The 17,950-nt window shown below is 38.6% G+C and overlaps 1 protein-coding gene across 4 annotated transcripts in view; it reads right to left on the minus strand.

Annotated features, from left to right (window-relative positions):
* CNKSR2 (connector enhancer of kinase suppressor of Ras 2) overlaps positions 1-17,660 on the minus strand; it is a 256,343-nt gene extending 238,683 nt beyond the window's left edge. For all 4 annotated transcript variants that reach the window (XM_027096112.1, XM_027096113.1, XM_027096115.1 and 1 more), the window contains exon 1: positions 16,933-17,660. In XM_027096112.1, the coding sequence (XP_026951913.1) occupies positions 16,933-16,996 (64 nt within the window). In that variant the 5' untranslated portion in view covers positions 16,997-17,660. The remainder of the gene's footprint in view (positions 1-16,932) is intronic.
* Between the last annotated feature and the right edge of the window lie 290 nt (positions 17,661-17,950).

The following is a 17,950-nucleotide window of genomic DNA, read 5'->3' on the forward strand; positions in this document are numbered from 1 at the left end:
GTTCCTTTTAGAATTTTCACACCAGTAAACTAGAAAACAAGGAAGATAATAATAAGAAAGACACAGGAATAAAGTGCAAATATTAAAGTAGTTCTGTTTTGAAATCAAATATAATTTCTTAGAGATGTGACCAAAGGAGGTGTTAAGTTACAGCCACTCTCATACCCAGAACTCAACTACTAAACACACTACATGACCCCGTAATACAATGAAAATAAGGTGTTACATTTAGTGACAAAAAGAAAAATGCTGACTGTCTCGTAGAAAAGCAATGAGAAAAGTTCATTTGGTTATATTCCATTTCAACATATCTGCCCTAGGCAAATATCTTGCCTACGTAAATATGCATGCATATTTATATACACGTTTATATATTCAGCCTAAAATCAATTATTATAAACCACATTTATTTGCTCAAAAATGTTCATGCCTTGTTTAACATTCCTACACAGTGTCTGCAGGAAAAAGAAACTACAATTAGAAAAATTGCTGGGAATCAGGCTTTGTTAACAAGGTTTAGAATAGCACACTCTTCTGTCCAAGAGTTTACCTGCCAATCTGTTAGCAGTGAAGTAAAATACGTAGGGAGATGGAGCTAAATTTTGGTGGTCTCCACCCTATCCCATGTACATTCAGTTTCCTTTTCTTAAACACATTTCCTGATTAGCAAAAAGTTAAAAACAAAAGCTAATCAAGTAAAAAGATGAACTTCAGTTGAAGGGAAACCAGGTATGACATTCACTCAAAAAATTATTTTTTCACATGTAGAAGAGCATGAGGTTTACACAGGAGCCAAGAGGTAAGGCAGAGGTTCTTGCTGCCAGGCCAGGGTCAATGTTGTCCCTTGGGTGCATTTTGAGTATTGTGGGGAGTTTCAGGTTATCACAATGATCAGGTTACTGAATGATTGCCAGACCAACGAATGCAACAGTCCCACACTTAAGAACTGCCTGTATCCCACATGACTTTTTTTGTTTACATTTGAAAGAGTTTATTATTAACACTTACAAAAGGGCAAACCTAAGTTATTTCACATGAGATATTGCTTACATTTTGGTATAACCAAATTTGAAAATAAATTTAACTCTATTTTATTTAAATAAATATTTCAGAATAGTTTTAGGTCTACAGAAAAGTTGCAAAAATAGTACAAAGTTCTTGCATACCTGTCATCCATATTCTATTATTAACAGCTCACATTACTGCGACACATTTGTCACAACTAAGGAACAGCACTGGTATATCACTATTAACTAAACTCCACACCTCATTTTGATTTCACTAGTTTTTTCCTATCAGACTTCTTCTATCTCAGAATCCTATCCAGGACACCATAATACAAATAGTCCTCATGTCTCCTTAGCCTCCTATGGTCTGTGTTTCTCACATTTTCCTTGTTTCTGATGACCTTGACAGTTTTGAAGGAGTAGTGGTCAGGTATTTTGTAAAATGTCCATAAATTTGGATTTGTCTAATGTTTTTCTCCTGGTTAGACTGGAATTATGGGTTTGTGGGAGGAAGACCACAGAGGTGAAGTGCCATTCTCACCACATCATATCAAGGGTACACGCGATCAACATGACTTATCACTGATGATGCAAACCTTGATCACCTGGCTGACGCAGTGTTCACTAGGTTCCTCCAATGAAGTTATATTTCCCCTTCCCACACTCTACTCCTTGGAAACAGGTCACTAAGTTCAACCCACAATCAAAAAGCGGGGAGTTAAGTGTCACTTCCTTGAGATGGGAGTATCTACGTAAAATATTTGGAATTATCTTTATGGGAGATTTTTCTCTCCTCCCTCACTTCTTTCTTTATTCAGACATTTATTTACATCAGTATGGACTCTATTTATTTTATGCACTGAATTAAAATCCAACACTATTTTTGTTGCTCAAATTGTTCCAGCTTCGGCCACTGAAAGCTCTTGCAGAATGGCTTCCAAGTCTGTGACGTGCCCTCATCATTGTGTTTTCTGAGCACTTCCTTACTTTCTGGCACAAGATGCTCCAGACTCAACTTAAATTTTCCCTTCTCAGCTCTAGAATCTGCCATTTCTCCAAAAAGCTGAGGTTCCTTTTAATATGACTTTTAAATGTTCAACAGGAATTATTAGAGTGACATATCAAATGAGTCTAGCCTGTTACCTGTTCTAATACTCATTTTTATTCCAGTGTCTATCAATTCATCTGCTCTTCCATTTTCTTGTACTTATAGAATGACTTCTGAACTTACTGCTTGCTTGTCTTAAATCCAGGTATGCTCATTATAAGTAGGCAAACATATCAATTATAGTTTTTTACAGTACAGTCATTTTAAGCACCTACATACAACAGAAACTGATTTTTTTAATTATTTTCCCTTTTTATTACAATAAAGGCATTACAGTGAATTTTTTAATAATATGAGGTAGGTTTTATTATATATGAATTTTATTTCAAGAGACATTAAATAATGTCTGTCATGTAAAGCGAGTACTGAGTCCAAAAGGATTGATGTAGGAAAAAAAATAAGGTAGACTACAATGTGTGGGCTTTATTTGGATCCTGATTTAAGGAAAAAAGAAACTGTAAAACTGTTTATGACATTTATGAAACTAGAAATTTAAACTAGATATTTAATATTAAGAAATGAATTTTGGTGTAATAATAGTGTTGTAGGGGTGAGTGTGTGTGTATATATTTTTAAATTCTTATTTTTTAGAGATACATAACCAGCCTTAATTTTTTGTGATCTTATTACTGGTACATCAGTAGGAAGAAAAATGTTAGTAGATCCCTAAGTATTATTTTGCTGTATTTATTTTATTTTTTTAATTTATTTTTTATATAGCAGGTTCTTATTAGTTATCTATTTTATACATGTTAGTGTATACATGTCAATCCCAATCTCCCAATTCATCCCACCACCACCACCACCACCCCTGCCATTTTTCCCCCTTGGTGTCCATACGTTTTTTCTCTACATCTGTGTCTCTATTTTTGCCCTACAAACCGGTATTTATTTTCTCTGTGTGTGCTGGTCACAACTGTAAAAACAAGCTGGCAAAACAGTCTCATATGAAAAAAAAAACCCTCAAAATTAGAAACCATTTTGTTTAAATATTAAATTAGACACATCTTAAAATTAATGTAGATGGAGATTCATTATGTTACCACATTTAAAAGTCTATCTCTTACCAGACCACTTATCAACACAAGATGCCAACAACTTTTTCAAAAAAAGTGACAAAATTCTCAAAAACATGCCCAAACAAAATTAATTTTAATTTGTATGGATTTTGAAAAATAATGAGCACATTAGGAGAGAAAAAGTGCTTTACAGAATCAAATGGGCAATGCTAAGGCAACTTCAAAATAGTTGGTAATTACCACAGTTCACAGTTGATGTTATTTTTTAAATGTCTATTGTCCTGGCTGTTGTAGCTTTCATAAAAAATGAGAGATTTCAAATCATTCTCTCCACAACCAAAGAACAATTAAGTTGTTTTCACTTATTTTAAAACTTCCAGCCTAAAACAAACTCACCTCAAGTCTATTAAAGGAAAATAAGGAGAAACAGAAAATATCATCTTTGTGTTTTTACTCTGAACAAATCTTACTTTAAGTTTCAAAAATACATGCCAGAATATATATTTTAGATACACAGGCAAAACCATGTGTATCATTTTAAAACATAATGTGGATGTAACTGTATCTATCATTACCATTTTACAAGTACTCAATTGATCAAACATCTCTAGCTCAACTTGACCACTCTGTATCTTACGATTTTACAATAGTTTTCTGACAGATAATGATTAAATTTTCTCCAGCATATATGTTTTTTGTGTGATTCACTATGCTATCGTTTCATATCACAATTTGGTCTACAAAAAAAGAATTTCCAAACAAAACAAAATAACTTGGGTAGAACGATTACCATTTACTAGGTAGGTAAGGGTTTCCAAGCTATAGAAATGTACTGAATAAAGTCTGCTGTTCAAAGAAACACTAATGAAATGTATTGCAATAGATAGCAATGCTAACCACTACTTGGTAAATATAAACAACAGAATATAATCAAGGCCCTTACAGGTGTACCTCATTTTATTGCACTTCACTTTATTGTGCTTCACAGACATTTTGTTGTTTTACAAATTGAAGGTTTGTGGCAACCCTGCATTGAGCAAGTCTATCGGTGACATTTTTCCAAAAGCGTTTGTTCACTTCATGTCTCTGTGTCACCTTTTGGTAATTTTTGTAGTAGTTCAAACTTTTTCATAATTATATTTGTAATATAACCTGTGATCAGTGATCTTTGATGTTACTACTGCAGCTTGCTGAAGGCTTAGATGATAGTTTGCATATTTTAGCAATAAAGTATTTTTTAATTAAGGTATATACACTTTTTTAGATACAATGCTATTGTATACTTAATAGACTACAGTAGAGTGTAAACACAACTTTTATATGCACTGGGAAACCAAAAAATTCATGTGACTCACTTTATTGCAATATTTGCTTTACTCCCGTGGCCTGGAACAAAACCCACAATATCTCCAAGGTATGCCTGTATTTGTAGTAAAATGTAATGCTCCTTAGGAACATCTATTATCAGGCACCACTACTTTTGGGGGGGAGGGTATTTTTAAATTTATAAGTGCATATTAACTATATTTTTTAAATACTCTAGATGTTTATTCATACTTATGGAAGTATCAGTTCTTTTACAAATTTAAAAAAATTTTTTTATTGAAGTATAGTTGATTTACAATGCTATATTAGTTTCAGGTGTACAACACAGTGATTCAGTATTTTTACAGATTATACTCCATTTAGAGGAATTATAAAATAATGGTTATATTCTCTGTGCTGTACATTACATCCTTGTAGCTTATTTTAACTTAAACATAGTAGTTTGTACTTCTTAATCCCCTTCCCCTTCCCCATCGGTACCTCCCCCGACCCCTCTCCCCACTGGTAACCCCTAGTTTGTTCTCTGTATCTATGAGTTTGTTTCTGTTTTGTCATACTCTTTCATTTAGTTTTTAAATTCCACATATAAGTGAAAACATACACTTTAAAGTAAGTCATTCTCTGTCTGACTTACTTCACTAAGCATAATACCCTCTTAGGTCTATTCATACTGCTGCAAATGGAAAAATTTCATTCTTTTTTATGGCTGAGTAATATTCCTGTGTGTGTGTGTGTGTATACCACATCTTCTTTATCTATTCATCTGTTGACAGACACTTAGGGTGCTTCCATATCTTGGCTACTGTAAACAATGCTGCTATGAACGCTGGGGTGCATGTATCTTTTCTAATTAGTGTTTTCATTTTCTTCAGATATATACCCAAGAATGGAATTGCTGGATCATATGGTAGTTCTAGCTATTTAATTTTTTGAGGAATCTCCATACGGTTTTACATAGTGCCTGTGCCAGTCTACATTCCCACCATGAATGAACTAAGGTTGCCTTTTCTCCACATCCTTGCCAACATTTATTATTTGTGGTATTTTTGATGACAGCCATTCTGACGGTGTGAGGTGATATCTCATTGGGGTTTTGATTTGCATTTCCCTGAAGCTTAGTGATGTTGAGCATCTTTTCATGAGGCACCATGTACTTTTATTAGCAATCCTTTGAGAACAAAACATCTCAGAACTGGGCTGGTTAGTAGTAGTAGCCTAAAGTAGATCTTTTGCCTAGGTCTACACTCAGAAGAGGAGAGCATCAAACTCTTGGAGTTCACTTCAAAATAAGAAAGATGAGGGGCTTCCCTGGGCGCCCAGTGTTTAAGACTCTGTGCTTCCACTGCAGAGGGCACGGGTTTGACCCCTGGTCAGGGAACTAAGATCCTCATGCCGTGCAGCATGGTCAAAAAAAAAATGTCACCAATACTATAGTTGTATGTGGCATTTTTGTCACTGGCTAAAGTTCTATTTTGAGTGGAAACGCTTTATCACCAACCAACAACACACACAACACACAACACACACACACACACACACCCCTATAGAGGTCAAAAGAACCCAATGACCACACCCCACCTTACCACACACTTAAGAAAGTAGGTCTGACAGAGAGGACATCAACATCTTTGCAAATGTTCCCAGGATTCCTCTCATGTCACATCTATCCCTGGTAGAAAGGCAAGGTAATCATATTATGTTTTAGAACCAGTTAGAAATTCATTCAAATTCTGCTTCTTCCACTTAATATTTATTCATTCTTGAAAATATTTATTGAACACCTGCTTGATAAATATTTTGGTATACAGGACAAGTGATTCAATGTTTCTAAGAAAAAGTTTCTGCATCTGTAAAACAGGGATAATTCCAACCTTTCAGGGCTAGGATAAGTATAAGATGACGCAGGGAAAGCACCTAGCACAGTACACGGTATATAGTAAGCAGTCAATAAATATTATCTATTAATAGTTCTGCCTCTGAAGATTACCAATAGAATGAAACTTCTTCATAATTAAAAAAAAGCTGACCTTTATCATGCACTTGCTGTGTGCTAGGCATCGTTTTAAGCATACCATAACCCTATGAGGTAGGTAATATTATCACCCCTATTTTACAAAAATGAGAAAACCTGGCAAGTTACTTCAACCCTCCCTCACTAAGATCACACAGCTAGGAAGTAATGGAGCCTGGATATAACTAACACAGGCATCTGATTTCAAAGTACTCTTTATTATATACTAAATGGTGCCAATTTTTAAAAGGTAGAAAATTCAGAAACTTTTAAAAAGTCAAGTCTTAAGATAATTACGTATAAACTTGAACTATGTTCTTCATCCATGGAAGTGTAAATCCAATCCAGTAGGCAGAAAAGAAAAAAGAGTTAATGTTCAACCTAATTCCATCACTGAACAGCTGTACATCTCTGTTGAGCTGCTTAACTTCTGTAACTTACCTGTTAAAGGGTGTTAACAACTGTCCCTTATTTCACTTTTAAGTACTACTACTACTAATAGATGTGAAATGCATGAGACCTTTATAACATGGGCTAATGAGGGGAAGAACCAAGCTGTACTACAGGATGTTTGCAAAAATATTCCAAAAAGTCAAAAAACTGATTCCAACCAAGTATGTAGAAATCCTAACTAAAAATATAACTCATTTCTAGCTTGCATATTTTCACTATGGAAATGGCTCCTGGCAAAGTATGATACTTAAAAACATCCATCCTCCAGGATCAAACAATTTCTTTCCAATCTTAATTACACTATTAGATTGATCAGCAAGCCCTTTCTTCACATATCAAAAGTAAAGTTCAATAGGAACCTACTCAAATTATCACAAATCCCAAATAAACAATCTGAATTAGCATGTTTTTACCATAAATAGACTTAAAACATTATGTCTAGGGACAGATTAGAAAGAAAAATTATCTAGCTCTAAACATTCCATAGAATGAGCTGCTCTCTGCTTGTCACAATTCAACATCAAATTGAAAGCCTCTGGTCTGACAGCTGTTGGGCAAGGTAGCAGCCTTCTAGATAAGCAAACCTGTCATTAATTTAATGCAACATTGGTGCCAACAGAGACGGTCGCAAAACTCACCATGTCACCAATGCAGAGGGAAATGGGGAAGGAGCACCTGCCTTGCCATCCATATGCGGGCTCGTACCACACTCAACTTGGTTTCCACACAGGCTCTGGCAGGCAGGGAGAAAAACTAGCAACTGGACTCTAATGTCTATTTTGAGCACCAGTAGCAACAACTCTACAATTCTTTCTCTTTTATATATATTTTTAATAGCCCAGTACCTCGTTTACATAGCCAAAATATAAGTGAATTACACAAACTTAAAATATGAATTTTCTGCTCAGCCAGGTGAAAAAAAATCACAAGTCGCCAGGAGTATCAAACATTTTGAAAATAATATGGATAGCTGAAATAAACTCCCACATACACATATAAAACATACCAAAATTATAACAAGAATTCCGCTAATGCTGTTGAAATTACTCATTGAGCATAATTACTTAAAACAAGTATTTCAAAGGTTTTTTATTAATAAATTAATTAGAAGTCTAACATCTTGCTAAAAAATAGATTATTTTGTAATCTTTGTGTAAACAAGTTGGAAAAAGTAAAATCCAGGATCTAAGTCAGCCTTCCATTGATTTCTTCTAGACAAAAACCATGTTGCAAGCCCATTTTAAAAATAGCAGATATGGCTGAAACAAAATAAAAAGTTCAAACAAACAAGAGGATATTGGGTAACACTTTAAAAGCAAGTAACAACGCAGTTTCTTCCTATCATCTTATCAGAAGACTATCCAACCTACCTAATAAAACTAATTTCTGGGGCTTCCCTGGTGGCGCAGTGGTTGAGAGTCCGCCTGCCGATGCAGGGGACACGGGTTCATGTCCCGGTCCAGAAAGATCTCACATGCCATGGAGCGGCTGGGCCCATGAGCCATGGCCGCTGAGCCTGCGTGTCCGGAGCCTGTGCTCCGCAACGGGAGAGGCCACAACAGTGAGAGGTCCGCGTACCGCAAAAAAAAAAAAAACTAATTTCCAAGAACATTAATGTCAAGTAAATATAAAACAGACAAGTATGCTACATTTGATATTAGTTATGTAACAGTGTTCTTACTGTGGCAAACTAGAATACATTAATGCCATTGTGAGTTTTGGTTTATTTAATAAATCTTGGTTTTTAAAACAATTTTATGTTGTGACAAAATATTCAATAGATGAACACAGAAAACTAAAACAGCAGTTATTGTACTTTAGTAAAATTTAAAATTCAATGAATTTATGCAAATACCCACAACCCTTTCTTTTCTGAAATTGAAAGAATAAGATAATGAAAGCTTCTATTAGAATTAATGATTGTAATTTAAATTGGAATTGAACAAGAAATTAAATACATCTTTCAAGTTAAAAAAAATACTAGCATGTTTAATGGTTATTTGTAATTCAAACCAGGGCACAATTGCAATCCACTGATTTGCAGTACTAGCTAGAACATTTAAGCCCGAAGATGTTGTTTTATTAAGAGTTAACAGACAGGCAAAGTTATGTTAAAGTCTTAAAAATTTCACTTATTCTGATTTATGTTTTAACAATTCTAAATTTAGGGGGAGGGGCACACTTTATTAGAAAAATCTCTATAACGTGCCTACTAGTAGCATGTAATTCACAAAAAATCCACATGAGGCACCTGTATTCAACAAGTTATGCTTTACAGTAACTATCTACATAGGTTCTTAATGAGTGCTCTTCAAAAATTAGTCCAAATAAATTTATATTTGGTTTAAAAAATTAAAATTTATTTTTGAAAATCAGAGTGAGATTAAGTTATATAACAAATGCTGATTTAAGATGCATCTTTAAATATCTTAATTTTATTCCTATTAATAAAAATGTAGATTCAACATTAAATATAATGAGAAGATAATGGTTCTCATTAAGCTAACGGGCTTTTTTTTTTTTCATTTTATCCTCTATATTAACAAATAAAGGGTATTTTCTTCTCACAACAGAAAAATATATTTAAATTTCTTATATGAACTTTATTTTCTTTACTTTTTTAAGAGGAAAAATGTAAGGCATTTTTTTCAATTTCATTCTACCACGCATTCCAAAATATATGGTGTTCTTTTTTTTTTTTTTTTTTTTGGTGGTACGGGGGCCTCTCACTGTTGTGGCCTCTCCCGTTGCGGAGCACAGGCTCCAGACGCGCACGCTCAGCGGCCATGGGTCACGGGCCCAGCCGCTCCGCGGCATGTGGGATCTTCCCAGACCGGGGCACGAACCCGTGTCCCCTGAATTGGCAGGCGGACTCTCAACCACTGCGCCACCAGGGAAGCCCATATGGTGTTCTTTTAAAAACACCAAAATGAAGAAACAATCAGAAAATTTGTATGAAAGAAAATACTTAAGAAAAGGGGTATGTTTTAATTTTTTAAGAAGTTTGCCTATTGTGTTGGCCTATGAAATGACATCAGCAAATAATATTTATAGCATAAACACGGAAGTGTTATAGATTCACTGAAATTATTAACGTTTCTTAACGAAATGAATCTACACCATGATTTAGATCATTGAATTGGCTAGACAGCAACACAACTATGAAAAATGGACAAAGCAACCCTACTTACACTGTATTCTGGCACACAGTATACAACTCGTCTCTGAAGTATCCATTAGGGCATTATAAGGGACTTTACGTGCATCGTCATTTAGGAAAGCAGATTTGTCGACAGACCAGTAATCTGTGAATAAATTTATTTATTCCTTTACTCAACAAATATTTCCTAAGCGCCTACTTTTCACCAGATACTTTCTTATGCACTGTTATGCAAAAAGATGGGTTCCCTGCCCTCATCAAATAATCATACAAATAAAGGTAAAAAATAAAACTGGCAAATGGAACAAAGAAGATATACACGGTACCAAGAGAGTGCATAACTGAGGATTTGATGTGATATGGCGATTCAGGAAGGCTTTTCTGAGGCAGAGGAGGGAAGGCTTGAGATCTGAAGGATGAGCAGGATTTAACTGGGTGAAGCAAAAGTGCAAATGCTCAAGGGCTGGGTAAACAGGACTGAAAGAAGGCCCGAGTAGCTAGTGCTAGCAATGAGGTTTACCTCACAGGCAACAGCCAAACCTTCCAGGGTCTTATAGGCCATTTTAAGGACTTTATCCTAAAAACAGTGAGAAACCATTAAATTTTTTAAGCTGATGGGGAAGATAGGATTAGATGGGAATCATTCTCAAGAAGTTCATCCTGACTACAGGTTTATGGATCAAACAAAGTAAGATGCTGTAATTATCATGACCTTGACTGAAAAGATAATATTTTATCCTTTGCAAGAGGAGAAAAAGAGGAAGCAGAGTACATAAATTTTACCTTTTCTAAACCCAACCACCACTTCTCAAACTTTTCCACTGATGTATCCTTAACTGCTGAACAGAGTGTACTCATAACCCTGGGAGGTCTGGGAAACGCAGCTTTAAAACAGCCTGCTGCAAGGCTAAAATTCCTGTTAAGCCTCTGGTCTCATCTTTAAAATCATGCCAATTTTGCTTTCTATACCATGAATATAATATCTATGTTTATTTTAATATAAAAATAATATTTTAAAATACTTAGCAAAAATCAACTTTTTGGCTTTTGATCATTTGGCTTTCACAACCACAGAAATGTACCATTTTGGGTAGCACAGGCCTATGCTATGCGTGAAAACTGAATTCACTCACTGAATGCTATTCAAAACAATGAGCCTATTCTTGAGCCAGACACTAATCCATGACAAACTCATAAACATAAAGCTTTAGACTCCATTTTGTTTTTCAAATTACTTACCCTCCCTTTCCCCCACCTTTAAATTAGTACTGATGATCCATCCTTCTAGGACTCTTTATAGAAGCTAATGCTTCATCTTTCACAATAAGCCTTGTGTGTGAGGGAAGTCACATAGAACGCTAAAAGTCATTAAGAAAATGTTAGGTCCTAATCTGAGGTCACTCTGCTATGAATGAAAATGATAATTTATCATTGCTTTAAGAACAACATCAACATTTAAAAGCCAATCTGCATTCTTCATGTAAGAATTTGGATCAGTAAAATTCTAAATATCCAACAACATAATGTTAATGATGTAATTAATATTCAAAATAACTCATTTTAACATTATTTCCAAATTATTCCTGAGAAACAGAAATGGGCTTATTTTTGGCAGCCGAAGTTTTATAATGTGGTATTTATTTAAACTCAGGACATGATGAGAGTTTTATTGTCTTTGTGAAATGCAGATTTGTTCTTGTACTTTTGTGCCACCTACTCATGCTCCTCCCTCACTTTCCCTGTATTGCCCACCTTTCTCTTTCAACCAGACAAACGTAGACTCAACGCCTCTGGTTAATCGCCCCATCTCAACTCTAGAGTCTCTTGCTGTGCTTCTACATTTAGAATACATCCCTCTTAGAATATACCTTAATTAAATAAACTGCTTAAACAGTTGCTCAAACCTTCCCCATGGATTCCTTCCTGACTTACTAAAATCATCATCTTCTCTTTCCATTGGTGCTTGTATACATATGCAAACTCTTAAAATTTACCAAATGTACTAGTTGGTACCTGTCTCTGTCTTGGCATAGGTTTGCCAATGTCACTGCCAACCCTTACAGAGACTAATTTCTCCAAAGCAGGGAATTATTTAAATTCATCCATCAAAGCACCTTCCATGCTGAAGTACTAAGTAAATATCTAAGAACTAGAATACATCTACATAAATAAACTCTTTTTTTTCCTACTATGCACTATATCATGTGTGTTACCTTAAGGAGCAAATGTTAATGACACTACAAACAAAACGTTTCTTGTGAACTAAACTCTACATATCAAAAAGGTAAATTTCCTCTTTGTATAAAATGACAAGAATTCCTGTTCCAAAAATGTCAAATCCAAAGTAGGTGATTGTTGGTTACTATCTAGTCACGCTGCAATTGAGAAAAAACCTAATTTTTCAAAAAGAGGTAATAGCACCAATTTAAACATTTAGCATACTTTTTTTCCCTTACGGTGTATACTTCTCAAGTTCCTGCCACAAAATTATTTCTGATCTCTCTCTCAAAACAGTTTAACTCAAAATTTTGACATTTTCCTTCACCTGATTAAGATAAATTTCAACTTCAGCTCTGGGTCCTATGAGGGGGAAAAAAAATTACTAAAGGGCATTGTACCTGTCAAAACTGCTTTCCGTTATGGGACACATTTTCCTCTAGAGCATGTAAACTTTTACACTAAATAGATCTTATTTCATCACTGCATTTTCCTCTTTTTAGGGTTGTATGCAAAACGTTGGCTTTATCTTTGTTTTTTAATACCTAAAATAATGTATTTCATTTTCAGTCCTCAAGAAGGCTGAGTCATCAGGACAGAAATTAGAAGTCAGTGAATGCTTCTTAAAGAAAATGGTTTATAGTAAACAGGAAAGACCAGAGCAGTTAATTGTGGGATGGCTTCAGAGGCTATCTTAAAAATTTAGATGATTTTAGGAATCATAATAACATAAGAGTGCATGGAGCTAAGTCACAGAGACCATAAGAGAAGATCAGCAAAGCGGGGCCTGTCCGTTGACTCTGAAAACAATAATCCATTTTATTTGATCCAGAAACGGATTAAAGATCACTGGAAAAAATGTCAGAAAGGGAGCTGGCCCTGGAAAATAACTTTATCTTAGTCATCTGGATATTTTGAAAGAATTTCAAAAGGCAGAAAAGGTGTGAGAAAAAAACTGGAATTATTGGGTGTGACATGGACAAGGAAAATTAATGATAAAATTAATAATAGGGGCCCAAACGTGTTCAAAGGTTTTTGTTGTATTTCAGAAGGCAAAAAAAGTAGACTCAAGCAACTGCAGATTATGAAATATTTCCAGGCCCTGCAAGTGAACAGACAGGAGCTGAGAAATAATGTATTTTAGAGTAACAGACTGAGCAAAAATTAGAAACAGTTATTGGCCTACTTTTCTACCTATAGCTTTTCCCAATAACTGCTTTGCTTTTATTCACTGTAAAAAGGTTTATGTTTTAAAATTTTGTCAAAACTACAGGAGGACTGAATGTAATTTCCAACTGAAAAAGGTTAGTTGCAAGCACTAAATGATGAGTATTTGATTTTCTCAAAAAATATTTTTATAAAATTAATTTTTAAAATTAATTTTGAAGGCTATGAGACATTTCCTAATAGCCTGAAGTACTATCAGGATAATGTGGGATATAAATGCTTATTCTACTGACTCATGAGGAGTTCATATATTTACTGGAACTAACATTGACACTGTGTCACATCAAATTTCTATTGTCAGGAGAAAATTCAATGAGTATTGGATTTCACAAATAGTGGAGTTAGGGGTGAGCAAAAAAATAGGAAGTATTTCCTCATACTGTTTTTTAATAATAATTAACATAAATTTAATACTTACGTGTCCCTCAAATATATTTTAATAAAAAGTAATAAATTAAAGTGAATTGCAGTGTATATATGGTCCTTCATAATTAATCTTGAATATATTCTACCAAAGTTTAATAATCTTGTCAGCCAGGGGTTTTTCCCTTCATTTCCCTCTCTGCTGACTGAGTTTCTATTGCACTTCTATAAATTGTCTGGAAGCATTAAACATATGGCCATGCTATTCTTATATGCTTAATGGTTCCTTTTCTGTTTAGTGAAGGAAAAAAATACCCTAGAAAGAGCATAAAACATATACCTTACTAAAGAGAGTTATAACTATCTACGATTGTGACTAGGTGAAAGCATATGCCATATATATGCTTTAAATGTTAAGGATGATGAAACTGTCACATTAGGAGCATGTTTTAAAGAACTCCCACAATGCTGCAGTTGTTCAAAAGTCCTGTTCATCCTTTGGTACTGCCTTTATAACACTATACATTATACAACACTAAATGAGGTTTGGCCATCCAAAGCTACAGCCTAAATTAATTGACTTTTAAACATTAGTGCATCTGAAGAAAGGGTGAAAAGTATTTTTAAGTGTATTTTGTAAAGTTTATTTGGGGAAAAGGGTGGGGGGGATTAATTAAGCTAATAGTGTACGTTACCTTAATTAAGTTAATTAATTTGAGGAAATGCTTGTTTCATCTTAGTATTTTTTTAAACCTTATTTTCTGATAATATCTCAAATCAAATTTATATGAAGATTATGGAAATTTCAGCAGTAAGCAGTTTGGGACTTGAAATATACAGATAATGACATCAGTTATTCTCTTCCAGTCTAATGTATACAAAGATACACAAATTCTGTCTTCTCAAATAGCTCTAAGATGCATCACCAACAGGTATGAAAATAAGTTATTCAACTTAAATATAACAATCACTTAAAATCACAGCTAATGATGTAAGCCCAACTCCAAAGAAGCTGCATTTTAGGCTGGAGAGATTTTTAAAGGACTAGTGTACTGAGAAACTAAAAATGTGTGTCAGAATATGTACATCATATGTTCTACATGCTTCAGTGGACCTAAAGTGTAGAGAGTGGGGAAAGTGCAAGAATGTACTGGGAGGGTGGGAGGTGAAGAAGATGGAGTATGCAGCACTCACTACAAGCATCATGGGAATTTGTGAGAGGTAGTCTCTGAAGGTAATCTGACTCCCAAGGAGCCAAGATAGCTTTTCTTTGAGTATTTCAGTAACAAGACTCAAATTGAAGTAATCTTTTAGGCAAATTCAAAGAAAGGGTTTTAATTAAGCAGTCTTGCTTTTCGCATGTGCTCTGGCTCTTTCTTCCATGACTGAGAAACACAGAAGTTAGATGTTTGTCTGCATCTGACAATCCGAAGGGGGGAAAAATTGGTGGGAATCTAGGAGAGCAGAATTTCAATAGCAATATGAAAACAGAAGAAGAAACAGAAAAAAATAATGAGCCACTGCAGGACTTTGTCTTAGTCATGGCACCCATGGCACCTTAGCACAATGCACCGCACACAGGGGGGCAGTCGATAAATAATGAATTCGATTTAATTCAGTACACTCTCATTTGTACTGCGCTTTGCAGTTACAAAGCACTTTCCACATATTAGAAAAGAAAAACGAAATAAATGAAGAATAAAGGGGCAAGTAAGGGAATAAAAGGAAAGCAAATGGATAAAGGAAAATCCACAAGACAAGCTGAAAAGGCTCGGGGGAAAAAGAAAAAAAAATTGAGTTTCCCTCTGTTGCTCTCAATCACTTCCAATCACGCTACTTTCGTTCTAAAGTACCTGGAGCTTAGAAAGTCTGACTGCTAAGCAAGCCCTAAGAAGGGGCTCCCTCATCTTTGAAACTGCATTTGCAAATGATAAGCCTTTGGGCCCTGACTAATCCACCCAGAGTTTGTGCCTAGGAATAACCACAAGCAAAACTCTTAACATCTCCCAAGTGCGGCGAGGAATCCTTTTTTGTCCATCCCCTCCATCCCCTGTCAGCATTCCCCAAATCTTAGGAATCTTGGGGATGGGAGGGGGCGCAGTGGTCGTGAGGAGAGGGTCCTCTAACACAGACAACAGAGGGAGATAGTGAGGCAGGAAAGCCCAGGGACAGAGAAAAAGCCCACGTTTGAGATTAAGAGGACGAATGTCTTTAAGTATGGTTATTAGAAATTGCCCAGGGGAAAAAAGGGGAGAGTCTTCAAGATGGAATAAATGAGGGGACACTTGAATGTGCATCACTTTACACCTGGGGTCGAGCCCCCAATAAAAAGCTTTAAGATTCAAAGCCTCAAGCCGCCAGAAGAGGAGGAGGCAAAGGACGCGGGGGGATGCACAGGAGGAGCCACAGATACCAGCGCAGATGCTGTCCCAGGGGAAGCATGTTTTCCTCTCCCCCAAAGCAGCGCATCCCCCGAGCATCCTCAGCCCAACCTGGGGAAGAGGGGGAGCTCTCCGGATCCAAACCCCGGCGGCCGCGTCCTGACACCATTATGTGGGCTTAAAAGTTGCAGGGAGAGTTGGCGCAAGAAAAGGCACTTGGCAGGGGCGGCCGCCAAGGGGGCGTCAGGATTCCCAGGAACAAAGGGGCCGGGGAACGGGCGACCGTCCCTGGGGGCTCCTCCCTGAGGGGAGAAGGCAGGGTCGACACGTCCTCCCGGCCTGGGGGCACCAAGGGGAGCTAGGAGCCGGAAAGACTGACAGGGATTCCGCCGTCCGGCTCCCAGCCTCCCATCGGGTCGCCCCGGCCACCCCCGCGCTCTCCGCGCCCCTCTCCGGATGGGAAGCCACTGGCTGGAGACAATAGGAGACCAGGATCCCGAGCCCCAGTCAGCCCTGGAGGTCCCCCGCTGCCCTCGGCGCCCCACGATCAGCCGGCTGCAGCCCCGATGGCGGGCTCGGCCGCGGCGGGCGCCCCTTCCCTCCCGTGCGCCGGGACCCCGAGCCCCAGGGCCGCCTCGCCCTCCGCACAGCGGGCATTACCTTTCATCCAGTCCACTACTTGACTCGGAGACCATTTGCTCACCGGTTCCATGATCAGAGCCATGAGCACAGGGTCGGTTCCGCGCGGGGCGCGGAGCTCGGAGCTCAGACACAAAACGAACTCAGCAGCCCGAGCCGCCCTCAGGTGGGGTCCCTCGCTGGCTGCTGCCTCGCTGGGCGGGCGGCGCGGAGAAAGCGGCTTTTGTGTGTCGAGTCTCGCGGCTGCAGCGGTGGGAGCGGTGACGGGGAGGGAAAGGCGCCGGGGTCGCGGCTCCGCGCCGGGTCTGCTCGCTCCCCGCTGAGGCGGCGGCTGCTGCCGTGGCTCCGCAACTCCGCTCGGGTCTCCGTCCCTCTGGGGCTTCAGTTCATGGCTTGCACTGCCGAGGGTCGCAGCGCTAATGGAAGGAGCTTCCGCCACACGCCCGCAGCCAACTTGCCCGTTCGCCTCGTGCGCGAGAGTGAAGCCCCCGGCACGACCAGCAGCCCGGCGGAAATGACGAGGGGCCTCCTGCCACCCAAAATATCTCTCCGCAGCCCTCGGGTGCGGGGCGCGCGCACCACGAGCCCCCCGCCCGCTCGCTGCCGCGCGGTCCCGCCCCCGGGGCCGACGGCAGCCGCGCCAGGCGCGTGCGCGTGCGCGCGCCGGCACGAGGCCCGATGCCGGGGTCCGCCTGTCAGTCAGGCAGGTGCGGGCGGCTCGTAGCGTCGCGTTCCCGCCCAGCGGGCCGACCCGGGACGGAGGCGGGCGAGGAGCGCGTGCGCGGCGGCGGCGGCCGTGGCGGCGGCCCGGGTTCCAACCTCGGGTCGGTCGGTCAGCCAGTCAGCCAGTCAGTCAGTCAGTCAGTCAGTCAGGTGCCGGCGGCGGGAGTGCGGCTCCGAAGGGCCTCTGAGCGGACGTGGCGGCGGCGGGACGGGCTGCCCACCAGTTGAGCGCCGAATGCTGAGGCAGCTGAGGAGGTACCTGCGGCCCCGCCGCCGAGGGGTGGGGGACGCCGCTGAGTTCGGGGGTTACAGCGGG

Source organism: Aethalodelphis obliquidens, unplaced genomic scaffold (assembly GCF_003676395.1).
Source record: "Aethalodelphis obliquidens isolate GAN/ISIS:26980383/991018 unplaced genomic scaffold, ASM367639v1 scaffold99, whole genome shotgun sequence".
In the NCBI taxonomy this organism is placed as follows: Eukaryota; Metazoa; Chordata; class Mammalia; order Artiodactyla; family Delphinidae; genus Aethalodelphis; species Aethalodelphis obliquidens.